General features: G+C 37.5%; 1 protein-coding gene across 1 annotated transcript; it reads left to right on the top strand.

Annotated features, from left to right (window-relative positions):
- Positions 1-520: 520 nt before the first annotated feature.
- LOC104109424 (uncharacterized) lies at positions 521-18534 on the top strand. Its single transcript, XM_009618726.4, has 18 exons — positions 521-1081; positions 2738-3263; positions 4142-4393; positions 5809-5900; positions 6177-6387; positions 7088-7269; positions 7380-7619; positions 8703-8887; positions 14721-14814; positions 14885-14941; positions 15074-15208; positions 15289-15357; positions 15968-16081; positions 16515-16676; positions 16753-16881; positions 17129-17230; positions 17407-17477; positions 17567-18534. Exons 1-18 carry the CDS (start codon positions 581-583, stop codon positions 18000-18002), a joined length of 3558 nt encoding a protein of 1185 aa, XP_009617021.1. The 5' UTR covers positions 521-580; the 3' UTR covers positions 18003-18534.
- Positions 18535-18812: the final 278 nt, after the last annotated feature.

The raw sequence follows: 18812 nt of genomic DNA, 5'->3' as shown, positions 1-18812 counted from the left end.
TTTCGGCTACCAAATATAAATAGTTTCTGGTGCGGGCTAAAAGTGAAAAAAATCATGCAAGCATAATTACAGCAATTTAGAAGAAAAAAATGAAAATCTTATTAGAAAGTCTTCCTTATTTAATAGGTCTTACATTGGGTGGATTTGATTAGTGGAATCAATAAGTTTTATACATAAAGGAAAAAAAAGAGAATCTAAGATGATCCTTTATATTTAAGAGTATGTCTAAAATAGTTCCTTAAATATAAAGCAAAGTCATTTTAGTCCTTTAATTGTCATTTTCTCGTCACACTGTTAAGGTTATTTGGTTGGAAAATAAATTATTTCACGATTAACTATTACGACATTAGTTATACCATATTCTTATAGAAATAAAAAAAAAAAAATACAATCTCGAGATAACTAATCTCTATATTAGTTACCACTTTATCTCAACTAAATATGGATAAACTAATTTCAAATTTAATTTCGGAATTAATTATTCCGTATACGAGGTAACCAAACGAGCCCTTAATAATTTCTAAAACCCTCGCCTTAAACCCCAACAGAGACAACAACATCGTCTCTCTTTCTCTACACAATGGATCCTTCAGACAACAACAATGTCTTCAACGAAAACTCCGACATCTGCGAACAACTCCTCCAACGTTACACTAAATCCTCCGCCCCACAACACCGCCACCTCATCGCCACCGCCGCCGCCACCCGTTCCATTATACAATCTGAATCCTTACCCTTAACGCCATTTTCTTACTTCGCAGCCACAATCTCCACACTTTCTAATAATTCCCAAAATACCCTCGACCCACAAGCCTTATCTGCATTATCATCATTCTTAGCTATTGTTCTTCCTTTAATTAAGGATGTTTCTTCAGATAAAGCTACTGAGGCTATTGGTGTAATCGTGGCTATTCTTGAAAAGCAACCACTTGAGAATGAGGGTGTTTTGGGGACTTCTACTGTGAGAGCTTTTGTCAAGTGTTTGGGAATTTTGGTCGGGTTTTGTGATAAGGAAGATTGGAGTTCTGTGGAAGTGGGTTTTGAGTCACTTGTAAAGTTCTCCATTGATAAGCGTCCAAAGGTTTTCTTTTTATCCCTTTAAATTGTACCTTACTGTTGGTTATGCATATGTAAATTGTGTGTTTATATGGAGTGTTTGTTATTTGAATTATGCTTGTTGAAAAAAAAAATTTGAATCTTTAATTTGATTTTGCTATGGGGATTCCTAAATGTTAAATTTTGCTAGTTAATCTTGCATAGGCAAAAGCTTGCTTTTTAAGTGGAGAAGGGTAGAGGGACGAGCCCATTATTCAAGTTCCTCGGTATTTCTCGTTTATAAAAAAACTTGCTTTTTGACTCGGTTCATTTCATGAGCTATTTAGACTCGCATAGGGTTCAGAATAAAAAAGAATTTAATCCCTTGAGATTGTACCTGCTTGTGCTTATGATGCATATGTAAAATTGTCTGTTTATACAGAGTGCGCTTATTTGAATTATACTTTTTCGGTTAAAAAAAAGAATCTTTAACTTGATTTGCTTTAACTTGATTTGCTATGAGATTAATGAATGTTAAATTTCGCTAATTAATTGCTCCCGCGACTTTGGTTTGGTCTAGTGGTAAGAGCGCAACACGTGATGTGTGGGTTAGGAGCACGTCACGAGTTCGAAGTTCGAACTCTACCGTAGACAATAGCCTGGTATTTAAGTGGAGAAGACTAGGGGGCGGACTCATTATTCACCGAGTTTAAAAAGTGCACCACTGTACCTCGGGGATTTCTTGGTCATAAAAAATTAACAACAACAACAACAACCCAGTATAATCCCACTAGTGGGGTCTGAGGAGAGTAGTAATTATCTACTTTGTTAATTCATTCCTAGAAATTGCATTTTGGCTTCAAGATCAAATTTCTGATATCAGCATCAATATAACCTGCTTGCTGGCTTTGGTTCATTTCGTTAGCTATTTAAACTCACAATGAGTTCAGCCGTTCCAGAAATGATAAAAACTTTTGGCTTTAGTAATAACTTGGTCTTTAACTCTTGCCAACCAATCAAAAATGCAATTTCAATAATCTTTGCTTAGTAATTTTACTATTTTAAGCCTTTGAAATGTTCTACCTTCTTAATACTCCCTCTGTTTCAAAAAGAATGAACCTATTTTCTTTTTAGTCAGTTTAAAAAAGAATGACCCCTTTCTAAATTTGGAAAGAATGTAACGTTAAACTTCTCATTATACCCTTAATAAGATGATTTATAGCCATAAAAATATTCATGGATTGTTTTGGACCACAAGTTTCAAAAGTTTTCTCTTTTTTCTTAAACTCCACGCCTGGTTAAATAGGTTCAAACAAATTGAAACGAAGGGAGTATGATATATGATTCTACCCCCTTTAATGTTTTAGGTTATGTTGGGAATTGCTAACTTATACAAATTGAAGTAATCTATGCATTAGGCAAAATTGAGCTAGTAAGCTAATGATGTTAAAATGATCTGTAATATTTTTGTTACTTCAAGATAACTTGGTGATTTTTCTTTGTTACTTGTTTGCCTATTTCTGTATAAGCGTTCATTTTTGATAAGATTTGGCTGAACATTGATAGTGTTGTTACAGGGTGTTAGTACATTAAGGAATTGTAAGAGGCTGACGTTTTTGAAGGGATTCATCATCCCATAGTGAAATATAGAGAAATAATTGATACGGCTCTGACGTGATGTTACTTGTATGATTTCTCTCAGGTGAGGAAATGTGCTCAGGATTGTATTCTGACTGTTTTCAAGTCATTTGGTTCATCTTCGGTGGCTAAGAAGGCTGGTAAAAGAATGTACTCCTTGATAGAAGATAACATGACATTGGCAATGAAACTAAGTGCTCCAAAGGAAATAAGTGGATCTAAAGATGAGCATCAAGAGGTGCTTCACTCCCTAAATATCCTGAAGCCTATTATACCGTACCTTTCGGTCAAAGTCAAGCAGAAGCTACTTGCTCAGCTAGTGGAGCTTATGAGTTCCCAGAGCTCAGCATTCACAAGACACATTTTTGATAATATTGGGGCAATATTAGATGCTTCAGGAGTTGAAATTATTCTTCAAGATGCTGACAACGTTATAAAAGCGCTTATATCATACATATCGTCTGCGGAGAACCCTGCTGACAATGTATTGCTTGCCGCAACTTTGGCAAAAAGCATTATTGAGAAACTTCATGTTGGAGGAATAAGTGTTTGGATTACCTATTTGCCGTTGGTTGTTGACTCCATATCAGGTACTACTATAATGATAAATTGTACACCAATTTGGTTGTGTGAAATCTGAATGCTCCATTTAAGTCCATTGGTAGTATGACTTTTCATATTTTATCATGAAAGGATTTGGGCCAACTGGCTGGACATATTGTTTGATCAGCTTAGTCTGGTTATCTTTTCTTATTTTACTTGACTAAAGCATATCGTGTTGAAGTTGGTCAACTGAACAGCAAATTTTGCCTGCCATCCATTTTTCTGTTTATGACAGTCTTGAAATCTAACGAATGTGACGAAATTGATAATATATCAACAAAAATCCATGTAGGAGCCTACCTTTCGGAATCTAGCTCGATCTTTTACCTATCGAATGACAGACTTGTCTTTGCTAACTATAGTATTGATAGGGTACCTCTATAACCACGGTGTTCCCCAAGGTTTTTTTATCACTAGGTACAATGTTCCTTTGCCAATATTTATGTGGGTTCATTGTTTTTCCATAACTTTCAATAATTGATAAAACTACGAGTACCATCCTTTTACATAGTTGAGTCAATTAGGAAAATGCTGTTCTTTGTTATTTGGAGAACACAAAATTTGAGTTCAGTGGGTTTCAAGATGAGAATAAGCCTTGTAATGTTACTATCTATGGAAGAAAGGTTAATCTACACATAACAGGTAGAACATATCTTTTTAGTTTCTGAGTGGTTCTCAAATAGTAAACATAGTGAGGCTTTCATTTCTCTACTTAGTAAGTTTCGTAGAGCCAAGTTTATGTTCACCACTAACTGCTAAGGTTCTCTTTAATATAGTTCCCTTAGCTCTTTATTTTCTACAAGTTACCAGCTTTATGTCTGTGATTATGTGATGCTTGGTGCTGACATTCTCAATGTTTCTTCAGGTCTTCTTACACGTCCGGAAAATATCGCTTTACAGTCTTCAAATATTTTGAAAGAACTGATCATTGCCCATATTGATGGGAAAGAGTTTTTGACCGGTAAAAAGCAGGCAGTGGATGATGAGACTCTCAACAGTTCTGAATTTGCAGCAGTGAAAGCTATTTTTTTAGTCTTTGAAGATCTGCTTATCAGCTCTTCTGAATTCCCAAACGACCATATCTTGGCGATACTTTCCGTTGTTTTTCTTAAATTGGGTAGGTAGACACTGACAACCCACAATGGAGCTTTCAGTAGTCATTACCTGTCTTGCAAAATCATGGGGTCTTAACTAAGGACTGGCACCTATGATCAAACCTCTCTTAGTCGCTCGTGTAGAATAGGTCTACATAAAGTTTTGTTAATTTTCCTTTGAATCAAGTAAGTGTTTTGGTAAAAATCAGCGTTTTAAATTTTACAGGCATACATCATTCTCACCCGCCATCACATGATATGTGATATCTGCTTCACTTATAAGAATCCCCTTAAGAAATATAGGATGACGGAAAATCCTCTCGTTCGCTCTTCATCTGACCTCTGGTGTCAAAACATACTCTTCTTCCTCATGGTGTAGTTTGTATGACACATAAAGTTATTTTGTTGGAACTGTTTTAATCTGGTGAAATTCTTTTGTGATGGTTGTTATTTTAATGTTGAAGTTAGATATTCCTACACCTTATGTGGAAATAATTTCTCATCTAGGAGGATAAGTCCTTCTTTCTTGCTAGTGTCTCAACTCTTAATCCATATCACTTGCTTTTGACAACATTTTCTTTTTTCTTTTCAAGAATATTAATAATCAGTAAGTCCACCAGATATAAAATGTAACTTGCTACTTATTTAAACACAGACAATATAAGACAATAAATATGGAGGGTAAGAAATAGCTTGGAAGTGGTTGTTTGCGATTTGTAGAAAGATACAACGCAAGTGGATTTTTCTTCTTGTTTTTATTGGTTGGTACAAAGGTAGGAGATGATCTTATATATAAAAATAAACAAGTTGCTCAGGAGGAGTGCTGCCATTTGATCTACAAGCGTGATGGAGTTGAAAGGAAAATTCGGAAGGATAATGTCTTAATATTTTATGATTTAGAAAAGGAGTAAAAGTAGAGACCAAAATAGCTAAACAAGAACGCAGTTCTTACTCTCTGCGAAACAAAAGAAAAGAAAGTTTTTAGGAGGATGCGTATTGCATCAAGAGATTTCTTTCGAAGCTGTAAAGAGAAGTTTTCCCGGGGTCAGATTAATATTGTGGACAATGGAAACAATGGCTTTGAATTATCCCTATACAATTTACGTATTAGCAAGTATCAGTTGCTATGCCGTTTTATCAATTTTCTCTTTTACATTTATTTGTTCTCATTGTATTTAGACAAGGTGGGTTGCTCTGATGGTAAGCACCCTCCACTTCCAACCAAGAGGTTGTGAGTTCGAGTCACCCCAAGAGCAAAGTGGGGAGTTCTTGGAGGGAAGGATGCCGAGGGTCATTTTGGAAACAGCCTCTCTATCTCAGGGTAGGGGTAAGGTCTGCGTACACACTACCCTCCCCAGACCCCACTAGTGGGATTATACTGGGTTGTTGTTATTGTTGTTGTTGTTGTTCTCATTGTATTTGATCTATATGCTTCTAGGTGAGGTCTTGGACTTATGCGCGAAAGGTCTAATACTTAAACTTGCTGATTGGATGACTGTTGCTTCTGGTGGTGCTTATGATACAAAAAATGTAAGCCCTCCACAGGCCTTTGTTTATGTCACAAGAAGCTCATTTACTGACTTCCTTTGGATGAAATATTTGTGATTTATTTTGGTTGTTTGATATGGCTGGAAGAGAAGTAGATGAGATATGCTCTTTCAATTTTGCAGCGGCTTAAAAAACTAATATGGAAGAGTATTTAAGAATGATTAGTAAGAATGATTGCTTTATCTTTTAAACTCACGTGTTCAGAAAAGCAATGAGCCTAAAATCTTTGTAATTGCTTTTCCTTTCTTTTCTTTGCAGCTTCAAGTGTGCATAGGAGCAGCTGTTATTGCTATGGGACCAGAGAAACTGCTTGCGCTGTTACCCATCACCCTGAATGCAAAGGATTACTCCGTTTCAAACACTTGGTTGATTCCTATTCTAAATAAATATGTATGTGGATCATCGCTAGGGTTCTTTATAAAGCACATGGTGCCACTAGCTGTCTCCTTCGAACAGGCATCATCAAAAGGTATGCATATTGTGATAATTTATTAAGCTTGGCATGATGTTTTTGGTTGTTTTTGTTGTGTCCCAAGTGAAATCCTCTATAATCATTTAGCTATTTTAATCTGAACTCTATTGCTTTTGGTATTTCCGAAGACGCACTTGAATTTTCTTCATTGTGTTAAATCTCTCAGATGAGTAGATCTTTCATGTTAGATCCTGTTACAGTAATGCTGAGTTCTAGAACTGTACATTATTGTTCTGTTAAATTTTGTGCTTGTGCAATCTAAGTTTGAGTGTCTTTGATTAGTTATTTGACAAGCTCAGTCTGTTTAATGTGATTCTTATTTCTTTTTCTTTCTTTTCTTCTTCTTCTTCTTCTTCTTTTTTTGGTATCCATTTGGTGTAAATTGGTATTCTTTACTCCTATAGTAGTGCAGTAATTTTTTTCTTGTAGCAATTGCGGTATTTTAACTTGTACATTTTGATTAGTTTTTACCCTTGTATGTTTGACTTGATGATACAATTTAACACTCTACAAATAGCATGGTTAAAGGAGAAATAGCAAACTGTTTCTAAAACAATTAAGTAGCGAAGTATCATTATCTTTTCTCTGATGGGGGAGGGTGGAGATGGCATCACCTCAATTTCCTGTTTTAAACTTTAGAGTTGCATCAGAAAGATTCTTTACCTACATCTGGAATTAAGTTCGTTCCTTTTGCCAGTTAAAAAGTCAGTAATTCGAGAAGAACTGCAGGCTTATGCCCGTGGATGTTGGGGGCTATTACCTGCCTTTTGTCGCAGTCCATCTGACGTTCACAAGAATGCCCAAGCTTTGACTACGCTTTTGATTCCTTTCCTCAAGAAGGAGTCCTTTATGCTTGAAAATATTTCTGCAGCTTTGCAGGTTCGGTTCAGATTCACTTTTAAGTTTTTTAAATAGTTGTACTTGTCTTCTTGAATGATCATGCCTTTCCTTGTTTGGATTTAAATAATCAGCTGTGTCTTTTCTCATAGGAACTGGTGAATAAGAATAAAAGTGCACTTGCATCTGATAACTTTTCTGAAGAGCTTATAGTTCCCCAAAAGGAGGATGAAAATCTAGAGTTGGCATTGGAGTTCAAACGCAAATGCTCTTACTCAAAGAAGCCCGCAAGCAAAAATATTAAGGCTTTGGCATCTTGCTCTGAGGAATGGCTTCAGGCTTTAGTAAATGTCTTTTTTAAGTCATCTCCTGCAAATTACCAGCAATTCAAGGTACGTATTATATATTAGTTGAACCAAAAACAAACGGTTCTTTTCTGCTTGTCATTTGTTGCTATTCATCTTTGTTTCCGTTTTATTAGCTGCAAGAATATCTCATGCCATTCCCAGTTAATATATTTTTACATGCACTGGAGGTTGGTTTAATACATAAAAGAAATGGGAAGTGTTGTCTAGAAAGGAATCATTGTGTTCTCAGAGAAATCAGTAAATGCAACTTTTGTTAAATGAAGATGCATTCAAAACTTAAATTTTGGTGTAAGGCTTCTTTTGTAAATGATGTAGATGCAGTACACCGATGCTACCATCTTGGTGCTGTTGATAGTGAGTAAAATCTATCTTCACTTGTCCAAAAAAAACAAAAGGAAGGAAAGAAAGAAAGAAACAAAGAGAAAAAGGAAACTAACCTCTCCCTGTTCTCCCCGAATGGTGCACAATTATTTTGTCCTCTATTCTCAATTTTGGCCCAGTCCGACACATTTTGAAAATTGCCATAGGGATCGTTGAGGCCCCATGCAGACAGCTCCGTTAGTTCAGCACTTGCTTCTCTCATCATTTGTGGGACATTTTTAATAGGGATTTGATATGTAATCCTGAACATAGGTAGAATGACATTAGGCAAAATGTCATCCGACATCTTTACCTGGTAAATCAAGTGTGCCTAGATAAGTGGATATTTAACCCATAATTTTGAGGTCGATTTCATTTGGTGTACGTAGCATTTGTCAATATGATATTTGTAAGCTTTCCAGGTCATGTTTATTGTCATGATTCAAGAAAAACTTGGGGACACGATTCAATTATTCAAGAAAAGGATCTTCTCTGCTGTCAACATTTGTTTTTCTCTCTTTATCCCTCCTCCTGGGGTGGGGTTTGGACTTGTGCGTGGTTCATGAGGACTTTAACTTGCTCCCAAGTGAACTCTTCACTTGGTTTAGGCTACTGACATTTTTCTAGGTGGAATTTTGTGAACGCTTGCTGCGATTCTTAGTCTATATTTTAACAAGTTTGTGGAACAATATTGCTTGCCGAGATGGTTTAACTGTCTTCCTTATTTTTGGGGAAAAAAATTCTCAGGAGGCAATAGAGTGCTTGACATCCATCAGTGATTCTTCGACAACCCAAAGGATCTTTACTTCCTCAATGGAGAGATCCGGGATTACGAATGGTTCTGGTGAATACAGGAAGCTTGGATTTCATTCTGATGGTTCAACAGACAATGAAGAAAATAACACCACTCTTCTTGGGGAAGTAGCTAAGAGGTAACAACTATTCAATTTCACTTTCTTCAATTTTCCGTGGACTATTGCTACTCCTATATTTTGTTGTCTAACTTTCTGTATTGGACAAGTCATACGGAGAAAAGGCACCTTGCTACTTTCTTTTCCTTTTCCTTTTCCTTTTCCTTTCCCTTTTCCCTCTCTGAATCTGGCAGAATGATACCTTCTCAGACACCATCCTGTTTAATATGGAAGTGGATTCTGTTTAATATGGAAGTGGATTTATTCTTGTGAGAAGGCACGGGAGAAAATATGTTTTTGATATTGGATGATAAATACAATACAAGAGGTCCCTATTTATAGCTATACACTACAAGGAGATATTACTCCTCTTCCAATGTGGGACAAGATTACACTATACATATCTGTAAACTAACACTCCCCCTCAAGCCGGTGCATACACATTATATGTACTAATACGAGAACCAGTAAGAGACTTAGTGAAAATATCTGCTAGTTGATCATTCGACTTTACAAACTTTGTAACAAGATCTCCTGAAAATATTTTTTCTCTGACAAAGTGACAGTCGATCTCAATGTGTTTAGTTCTCTCATGGAACACCGGATTTGACGCAATATGAAGAGCAGTTTGGTTATCACACACTAGTTCCATCTTGCTGATTTCTCCGAACTTTAATTCCTTGAGCAACTGCTTGACCCAAACTAACTCACACGTCGGCATAGCCATGGCCCGATATTCGGCTTCGGCGCTAGATAGAGCAACTACTTTCTGTTTCTTGCTCTTCCACGAGACCAAATTACCTCCTACTAGAACACAATATCCAGACGTAGAATGTCTATCAAAAGGTGATCCTGCCCAATCAGCATATGTGTACCCAACAATCTGCTCGTGGCCTCGATCCTCGAATAGTAATCTTTTGCCTGGAGCTGACTTTATATACTGAAGAATGCGAACAACTGCAGCCCAGTGACTATCACACGGAGAATCTATAAACTGACTTACAACATTCACCGGAAAAGAAATGTCAGGTCTAGTCACTGTGAGGTAATTCAATTTGCTAACCAACCTCCTATATCTCGTAGGGTCTCTAAGAGGCTCCCCATGTCCAGGTAGAAGCTTAGCATTCGGATCCATATGAGAGTCAATAGGTCTGCAACCCATCATTCCAATCTCCTCAAGAATGTCTTAGGCATACTTCCGCTGTGAAATAACAATACCTGAGTTAGACTGAGCGACCTCAATACCTAGAAAATACTTCAATCTGCCCAGATCCTTAGTATGGAAGTGTTGAAAGAGATGTTGCTTCAGATTAGTAATACCATCCTGATCATTACCAGTAATAACAATATCATCAACATAAACCACTAGATAAATACACAGATAAGGAGCAGAATGCCGATAAAACACAGAGTGATCAGCCTCACTACGAGTCATGCCGAACTCCTGAATAATTGTGCTGAACTTACCAAACCAAGCTCGAGGGACTGTTTCAAAACATATAGTGACCTGCGCAATCTGCACACACAACCATTAAACTCCCCCGAGCAACAAAACCAGGTGGTTGCTCCATATAAACTTCTTCCTCAAGATCACCGTGGAGAAGCATTCTTAATGTCTAACTGATAAAGAGGCCAATGACGTACAACAACCATGGACAAAAAGAGACGAACATATGCTACTTTAGCCACGAGAGAGAAAGTATCACTATAATCAAGCCCAAAAATCTGAGTATATCCTTTTGCAACAAGACGAGCCTTAAGCCGATCAACCTGGCCATCCGGGCCGACTTTGACTGCATAAACCCAACGACAACCAACAATATACTTACCTGCAGGTAGAGGAACAAGCTCCCAAGTGCCACTCGCATGTAAAGCAGACATCTCGTCAATCATAGCATGTCGCCATCTTGGATGAGATAATGCCTCACCTGTAGACTTAGGGATAGAAACAGTGGACAAAGAAGATATAAAAGCATAATGAGGTGACGACAAATGATGATAACTTAAACCGACATAGTGGGGATTAGGATTAAGTGTGGATCGTACACCTTTGCGAAGTGCAATTGGTTGACTAAGAGGAGACAAGTCCGCAGTAGGTGCAGAATCTGATGCGAGGCGTGAATCACCCGGGCCTGATGCTGGATGTGGATGACGATGATAAGTCAAGAGTGGTGGAGCTGCAGAAGGTTGAACTGGATTATGTGGAGGAACTGGAGCTATAGGTGGTGGAGCTACAACCGGAGCTGTAGGTGGTGGAACTGGAGCTGTAGGTGGTGGAGCTGGAGTTACTGAATCTCCAAAAGATGAAACTGGTAATACCTCAGAAATATCTAAGTGATGACCTGAACCTGTGAAGTATAATTATGTTTCAAAGAAGGTAACATCAGCGGACATAAGGTACCGCTGGAGGTCAGGAGAGTAGCATCGATACCCTTTTTGTGTTCTCGAGAAACCTAGAAATACGCACTTAAGAGCACAAGGAGCTAAATTATCTGTTCCTGGAGTAAGGTTATGGACAAAACAAGTGCTTTCAAAGATACGGGGTGGAAGAACAAAGGTAAGTGGGGAAACATGACAGAGAATGGAACTTGGTTCTGGATAGCTGAAGATGGCATACGATTAATAAGATAACAAGATGTAAGAACTGCATCCCTCCAAAAATGCAACGAGCATGAGATTGTGTGAGTAGGGTACGAGCAGTTTCAATAAGATGTCTATTCTTTCTTTCAGCTACCCCATTTTGTTGAGATGTGTACAGACAAGATATTTGATGAATAATCCGATGAGATTTCATAAATTGCTGAAATGGGGAAGACAAACTCTCTGGCATTATCACTACGAAATGTGCGAATAGAAACCCCAAATTGATTTTGAATTTCAGCGTGGAAGGTCTGGAAAATAGAAAACAACTCAGATCGATTTTTTTTATCAAAAATATCCAAGTGCACCTTGAATAATCATCAATGAAACTGACAAAGTAGCGGAATCCCAAGGTGGAACTGACCCGACTAGGACCCCAAACATCTGAATGGACTAAAGTAAAAGGTGATTCTGCTCGATTATCAAGACGCCGAGGGAAATGAGAGCGGGTATGCTTACCGAGCTGACATGACTCACACTCTAGAGCTGACAAGTGAGATAAACCAGATACCATTTTCTGAAGTTTTGACAAACTGGGATGTCCCAACTGTTTTTGTAATAAATCTGGTGAATCAGTAACAGGACAAGTTGTAGAAGGAAGACAAGATGTGAGTCCATGTGATTTAGCAAAGATAAGGTAATAAAGTCCGTTTGCTTCACGTCCGGTACCAATGATCCGCCCCGTACTGCGTTCCTGTATAAAAACATGGTCATCAAGAAATAAAACAGCGCATTTAAGTGATTTGGCTAAGCGACTAACAACTATGAGATTAAGAGTACTATTGGGAACATAAAAGACTAAATCTAAAGGTAAGGAAGGAAGTGGGCTTGCTTGACCTATTGCAGTTGCCATGGTTTGAGACCCATTGGCCATTGTGACTTTTGGAAAAGATTGAGAATACAAAATAGTAGTGAAAAGAGATTTATTACCAGAAATATGACCTGATGCACCTGAATCAATGACCTAAGACTCAGAGGTTGAAGATTGGGAGAAACAAGTCACGCTATTACCTGTTTGAACTACAGAAGCTATCTCAGAAGATATCTGCTTACATGCTTTATACTGAAGTAACTCAATATACTCTGCTAAAGAAACCATCAGACTATTCAAAGCATCGGTTCCCATGTCGCTACAATTTGTAGTAGTAGGGTTAACTTGAAATAGTAGAAATAAGTAACTCTTGTGAGAAAACTGAAGAAATAGCTTGAAAAACACTGTTTACAGCAGGAAAACAGAACACTGTTCTGTGTCAGAAACACTGTTTACGCTGGAAACACTGTAGCTCGTCGGAAAATTCCAAAGTTGTCAGAATTTGTCGTAACCAGGATGGATAGACTCGGAATTCTTTTGCGAGCAAGCTGTCCTGAAGAAATGTTTTCAAAAAATGGCCGGAAAGGTCACTGTTCACGCCGGAAAATATAAAAGTGGTTGGAATTTGATTTGAATTAGATGGGTAGGCTCGGAATTTTGAGGAGAGCACACTGTCTTGAAGAAGCTTCGCGAAAAAATGGCTGGAAAGTGGCCGGAACCCTCGCCGGAAAAGTTGTTGTTGCCAGCGCTTGGAGGAGCGTGGCGGCTTTTCTGCCGGATAAAATTTCAGGGGTTGGTCGTCGGAGAGTGATCTACCTCGTGGTGGTGTTGGTTTTAGCACAACACCGGCAGAAAGTGACTTTCACTTATACAAGCCTTAGGTCACTGGAAAAATTGCACGATGACTAAATTCTTTCTTCCCGGTTAACGCTGGAATGACGCACAACGATCTTTTCTCACTAATGCTCTGATACCATGTGAGAAGGCAATGGAGAAAATATGTTATTGATATTGGATGATAAATACAATACAAGAGGTCCTTATTTATAGCTATACACTACAAGGAGATATTATTACTCTTCTAATGTGGGACAAGACTAAACTATACATATCTGTAAACTAACAATTCTGATGTATGCGAGTTAACCGTCGTACTTTTTTAGTGTTTAAAGGTGCTAGAGACGCAAGCTTCTTGCCCCTCTGAAAGTTGCTTGCTTTCTGTTTGACTCAGTTAGTTAGTAGATGTTCTTAGGCGAAGAAAAGATAGATCTTCAATGAGTTTGCTTGTCATTTTTTATTCTTTTATTCCTGTACTAGTAGAACCTTTTTTTGGTGCAGCTGTATCATCATTCTTCTGAGCATGTTTTGTATGTAGCTAACTCAAACACAAGTTACCTCATGCTGCTATTTTTTGCTGCTGGAATGCAATTTAAGTGAAAACATTTGAATTTTGTGGCACTATTAAATGAATGTTTATTTTCACTAGAGGGGGCAGGGTTTGCCACCTAACCTACCAACAGCTATCGTGCATTAGGACTATGGCCTATCCCTCCATTATCCTTTTCTCTCCCCATCAAAATTGAAGCAAATTTCATCAAGTTATATAGCTGATGGAATTTGAGATATGAAAAAAAAGGAAAGGTAGGAGATCATCAAAGAAGAATAGAAGAGAATTCTTGGGAAAGCACTAGTACACAAACCAGCAATAAAAAGCCCTACCCTCTTTTCTTATTTTCAAATAACCCTACCAAAGTTGTTCATTTTTTTTTTTGGTTTTGTGCTCCTCCAATTCCAAGTGTCCATCTTTATCTTCACTTCTCCTTGTGCCAAAATCCCTCCAAAATTTTGAAATGGCTTTATCTGTAGAGTAGAGACATGTCCTTTCCTCCCCCCGCTTTCCTCCCTCCTTCCTTCTTTTCCTTTTTATTTCTCCATCAATTGTCCAAGTCACAATAAAATAAATATATAACGAGTTTAGTTTCTTCGCACCGACAAAATAAAGAATATTCACACAATCATACCACTTATTAGATAAATTACAAGTAAATCTTTTAATTAATTAGCTATCACATGTTAAAACTTAAAATCTTTCTACTGTCAATGTATATATCTTAAATTCATATATAAAGTAAACGACGACCATGCCTTTGGTTCAATTTTTTTAAAAGAATTTATTTTTGCCAATTCTATTTTCAAAGAAATGTCAAGATAGAATAACTTCTCTAGAGAAATTTTTCTTTCATGGCATTTGGCTGACAAACAATTTTTGCACAAAAAAAAAGCAATTTTTGCACAAGTTTATTTATTTTTTGAACCAAAATGACATCTGTAGCATGAACAGTGGCATATGATATTATGACACTTCAAAATGGAAACTTAACCTTTTGCTGCATATTGGTAAAGGTGCTTGATCTTGGAGCTGGGATCGTGCTTTGTTGAAGGAGCTAGTGAGGATCTCATCAAAATCTTCTTTGGCATTGCTAAGGATGTTTTGGAGGTAAGTCGGTGTCAAGTGGCTGCAGATGATCTAATTGATCCTCACAGTAATGTTGATTTTATGCTTGTAGGCTACTCATGGGGCTGGTCATCTTGAAGCATATCACATTCTAAATAGAATATTGGAGGTCTGATTTTAGTAGCTATTGGAATTTTCCTTCCCTTCTTGTGGTATAATCACCTGATTGTCTCCCCACTTGTGGGATTACACTGGGTTGTTGTAATCACCTGATTGTCTCGAATTTATGTTTTTTTAACAGAAAAGTTCCTGGTTTCGCTCTTCACATGTTGAGCAGCTCATGGATTTATTGGCTAGTGTAAAACCTCCAACTGATGTAAAATCACTTAAGAGTCGCTTTGCCTGCTATAAAACCTTGTTGATTGATTCAATACAGGTAAGTTATCCACCACGATGGTTACTTATAAAAATTCACTCAACAACAAACATGACTATGATTCCATATGATATTGCCAGGGAAATTTGGATGAGGAGAACACACAGGCCTTTCTCATTCTGAATGAGATTATTCTCGCATTAAAAGATGTAAGGGCTACATTTAGATTCTTCTCTGATTGGAGTACAATTCAATTGGCCAAATTATTTCTCCAACTTACTGCATGGTTTTAGCATGGTTTTTTGCCTCCCATTTAGGTTCATGACGTCCTTCTTCTTTGCTGTCTTTTTTTTTAGCCAAGTGGTCACATTTAAATTTATGGAAGTGCTAAATAGAGGTCTTGTACTTCATGTAGTTTACTGCTTGTAGCACACTGGAACACAAGGCTTCATACATAGACATTTAGTCCTGTCTAAATGTGGAAATACCAACCTTGGCAAAAGAATGAACTTTGGAAGCATTTCCCAGCCAAGTTTCTTCTTTGATTGGAGTACAATTTGATTGGACAAATTGTTTACCTAAATTGCTGCATGGTTTTAGCATGGTTTTTTGCCTCCCATTTTGTTTCATGACTTCCCTTCCTCTTTACCATCTTCTTTTAGCCAAGTTGTCATATTTACCAGTGTTGAAATTAGTGGCCTTACTGTGGTTGCTGTATATATATTTTTCTTTTATGTGGAATTTCGCTTATGTATTCAGCACTAATTAGATGTTACTTCTTGATAAGCTTAATAACATGGCCTTATTCTTTTAATGCAGTCCACGGAAGAAGGTAGAAAGACAGCCTATGATGTCCTTATTGGTGTGTGTTCTAGCTTGAGAGACTCATCATCTGCTAAGTCGAATGAATCTTACAAGAAGTTCATTGATATGGTCAGTAACTAAAAATCTGCACAACTATTTTGTTCTTGCATTTGTATGTTTACTTGCATCAAAATATGGGTATCGTTTGTTGAAGACATAATTATGTAAATAAAAAGTATGCTCTCTCTACAGCCTAAGCTTTTAGATGAGATGTCACACACTATATATATATGTGTGTGTGTGTGTGTGTGTGTGTGTGTAAAATACATTCCACGTACTTGGCGAAAAAGAATCAAGCCCTCTCGTGAGGAGGTGTCTTAATAGGGCCCAAGTAACAAAACTTTGTAGAGAAATTTCTTGCTTGAGCATAATTTTGTCTTAATTTTGCAATGTTCTTTTCATGCGGGCGTAATTTTTTGGACTAAATAGTTCACATACTTGTGGAAGCATCTAGTTTCTTTGATTCATGCTTTTGAGGTTTAAAAGAAGCTGTAATATGCAGATTATAGCTTACCTTTCTGGTTCGTCACCACATATAAAAAGTGGAGCAGTCTCTGCACTCTCTGTTCTGGTATACAGTGATGCCGATATCTGTGTCTCAGTCCCTGATCTGGTCCCTTCCGTTCTGACTCTGCTGCAGAGTAAAGATGTTGAAGTTACAAAAGTAAGCATGCCTATCCACGACAAGATACTATTTTATTCTTTGATGCTTCTTATAAGCCCTATTTTAACTTGTGCAGGCTGTTCTGGGATTTGTCAAAGTAATGGTATCGAGCATTCAAGCAAAGGACCTGCACATTTTGCTCTCGGACATTGTCAATGGAGTGCTACTCTGGTCATCTGTGTCACGGCATCATTTTAGATCAAAGGTTTGTGATGTTTCTTTGATCGGACATGGAAGTAACAATGTATATATGAAGCATGACCGCATATTATCTTGCTCAAAATATACTATGCTTATGAGTTCTAGAGCAGGAGCGTGCCACCCCTTCTGTTTTGTAATTAGCTTAAAAGCACCTGTTCCCTTTTTTCTACTTAGATTAGATGTTTATATACTTTTGAAAGACGCATTATGTCCTTTATTGACAAAGTCGATGTTTCTGTGCCATCTAAAAGGTCACAGTCATCATGGAGATCTTGATGAGAAAGTGTGGAGTTGCCGCAGTTAAGTCAATTGCAGCTGAGAAGTATAAAAACTTTATCAAGACAGTTGCAGAGGTATGTTTCTCATTTTAGTCCTGCCGACAAGTTTTTGGCAAATGCTATTAGTTTTTGGTGAGGGACAGTCATCATGGCGATTCTTGTTGCAAATGAAAGTATAATGCCTGAAGTGTGATATCAAGTGTTCCTTCCATCCTATTGAGATGTTTCTGTTCACTGTTTTCATTTGACAGAATCGCCATGGCAAGACAAGCTCTAGAGAAGATGGTACCCCTGAGACGGAATCAATACCTTCGGATTCAAGGTTCGATCCTTGTGCTCATCTTACAGGATCTTTTGCTTATTTCCGATACACGTAGAAAAGTTTTGATCTGACTATTCATCTCCTTATAGGCAGCGGAAAAGGAAGGATAGAGAATCTAGTGATTCACTCAAGGAAAAAGACTCCAGAGAACCTTACAAAAGGAAAAAGAGAGAGGAGGACGAAAAAGATTCATCCACGAAATTTTCCAAGGAAGGTGTCATGGGAGGTGGGAAAAGAAAAAGGGAGATGAAAAGGAAGAACAACACTGCCGATGAACCTTATTTCTCTTCAGGCAGCAGTGGTGGTAAGAATCTGGTAAAAAGAAAGAGAGAATTCAATCATCGCAAACAGGAAGGTGATAAAGCACCACTACAGAAGAGAGGCGAAGGAGGCAAGTTTAAGAGGGACTTCCCGGGAAAGGGAAAGACAGAAAGGCAAAAAAGGCCAGCTAATGATGTACGAGGTTCAGGTGTTGCACACAAAAGGGGTCAGAATAGAAGGCAGAAAACTAATAAAAACAGTTAGCATAGGTTGCTTACCTGGATACCTCGGATAGAGAATGGAAGAACTTTTCGTGTATTCACTTTTGCAAGTAAAGATCACACGGGGAGAGATGAAGAGCAATCTCTTACTCCAAAGTAGATTGAAATGATGCATCGGCTTCTGCTCGGGATATGTATTCAGTGCACCAGCGATGGATTTTCTGTGTCATAACAGTTGCTGGCATCGGAAGATATCAAGAATGTGTCAATGCACAAACCATACTTCATATGGTGCAAATTGGTGTGTATACTATCTGTTCCTAAGTTCTGCTCTGAGAACTTAGTGGCAACCGAGTTTTGTATTAGTTTGGTTACAGTCTAATTGCAATTTTATAGTTGATGGTACAAAGTTATTAGCTACTTTTTGGACTAAATTATAAGATGGCAATCTTATATCCATTTGTATCTCTCAATTGTAGTTGGGAACATAATGCCTGTTGATATAAAGACATGGTAAATTCTATTTAATTTTGTCTAGAAATGATATAGAATGGGGTGAGACACTATTTCTGAAAGCAGTATGTTCTTGGACTTGTCACCTTTGTGTTATGACTATATTTTTCATGGGAAAATGGCACTGTATAGTCGCTTTCAAAATAATAGCCGAATAATGTATACTTTTTGTATATATATATATATATATATATATACACATTATGTATGTTATATACAAAAAAATTATATAAATTTTATACACTTTTTCGGCTACCAAATGTAAATAGTTTATGGCGCTGGTTAAAAGTGATAATACTCCCTATTTTCATTCTAGTCCAGCCTATTTGACCCATGCTTT

This window comes from Nicotiana tomentosiformis, chromosome 4 (genome assembly GCF_000390325.3).
Source record: "Nicotiana tomentosiformis chromosome 4, ASM39032v3, whole genome shotgun sequence".
NCBI classification, from domain to species: domain Eukaryota; kingdom Viridiplantae; phylum Streptophyta; class Magnoliopsida; order Solanales; family Solanaceae; genus Nicotiana; species Nicotiana tomentosiformis.
This window is presented reverse-complemented; position numbering and strand designations above follow the sequence as displayed.

Excerpts from the sequence above, each read along its gene's own strand:
- LOC104109424 (XM_009618726.4), top strand. The coding sequence starts at position 581 with ATGGATCCTTCAGACAACAACAATGTCTTCAACGAAAACTCCGACATC. Across the intron at positions 14,942-15,073 it reads TTCTAAATAGAATATTGGAG|AAAAGTTCCTGGTTTCGCTC; the intron begins GTCTGATTTTAG and ends TTTTTTTAACAG. Across the intron at positions 16,882-17,128 it reads GGCATCATTTTAGATCAAAG|GTCACAGTCATCATGGAGAT; the intron begins GTTTGTGATGTT and ends GCCATCTAAAAG.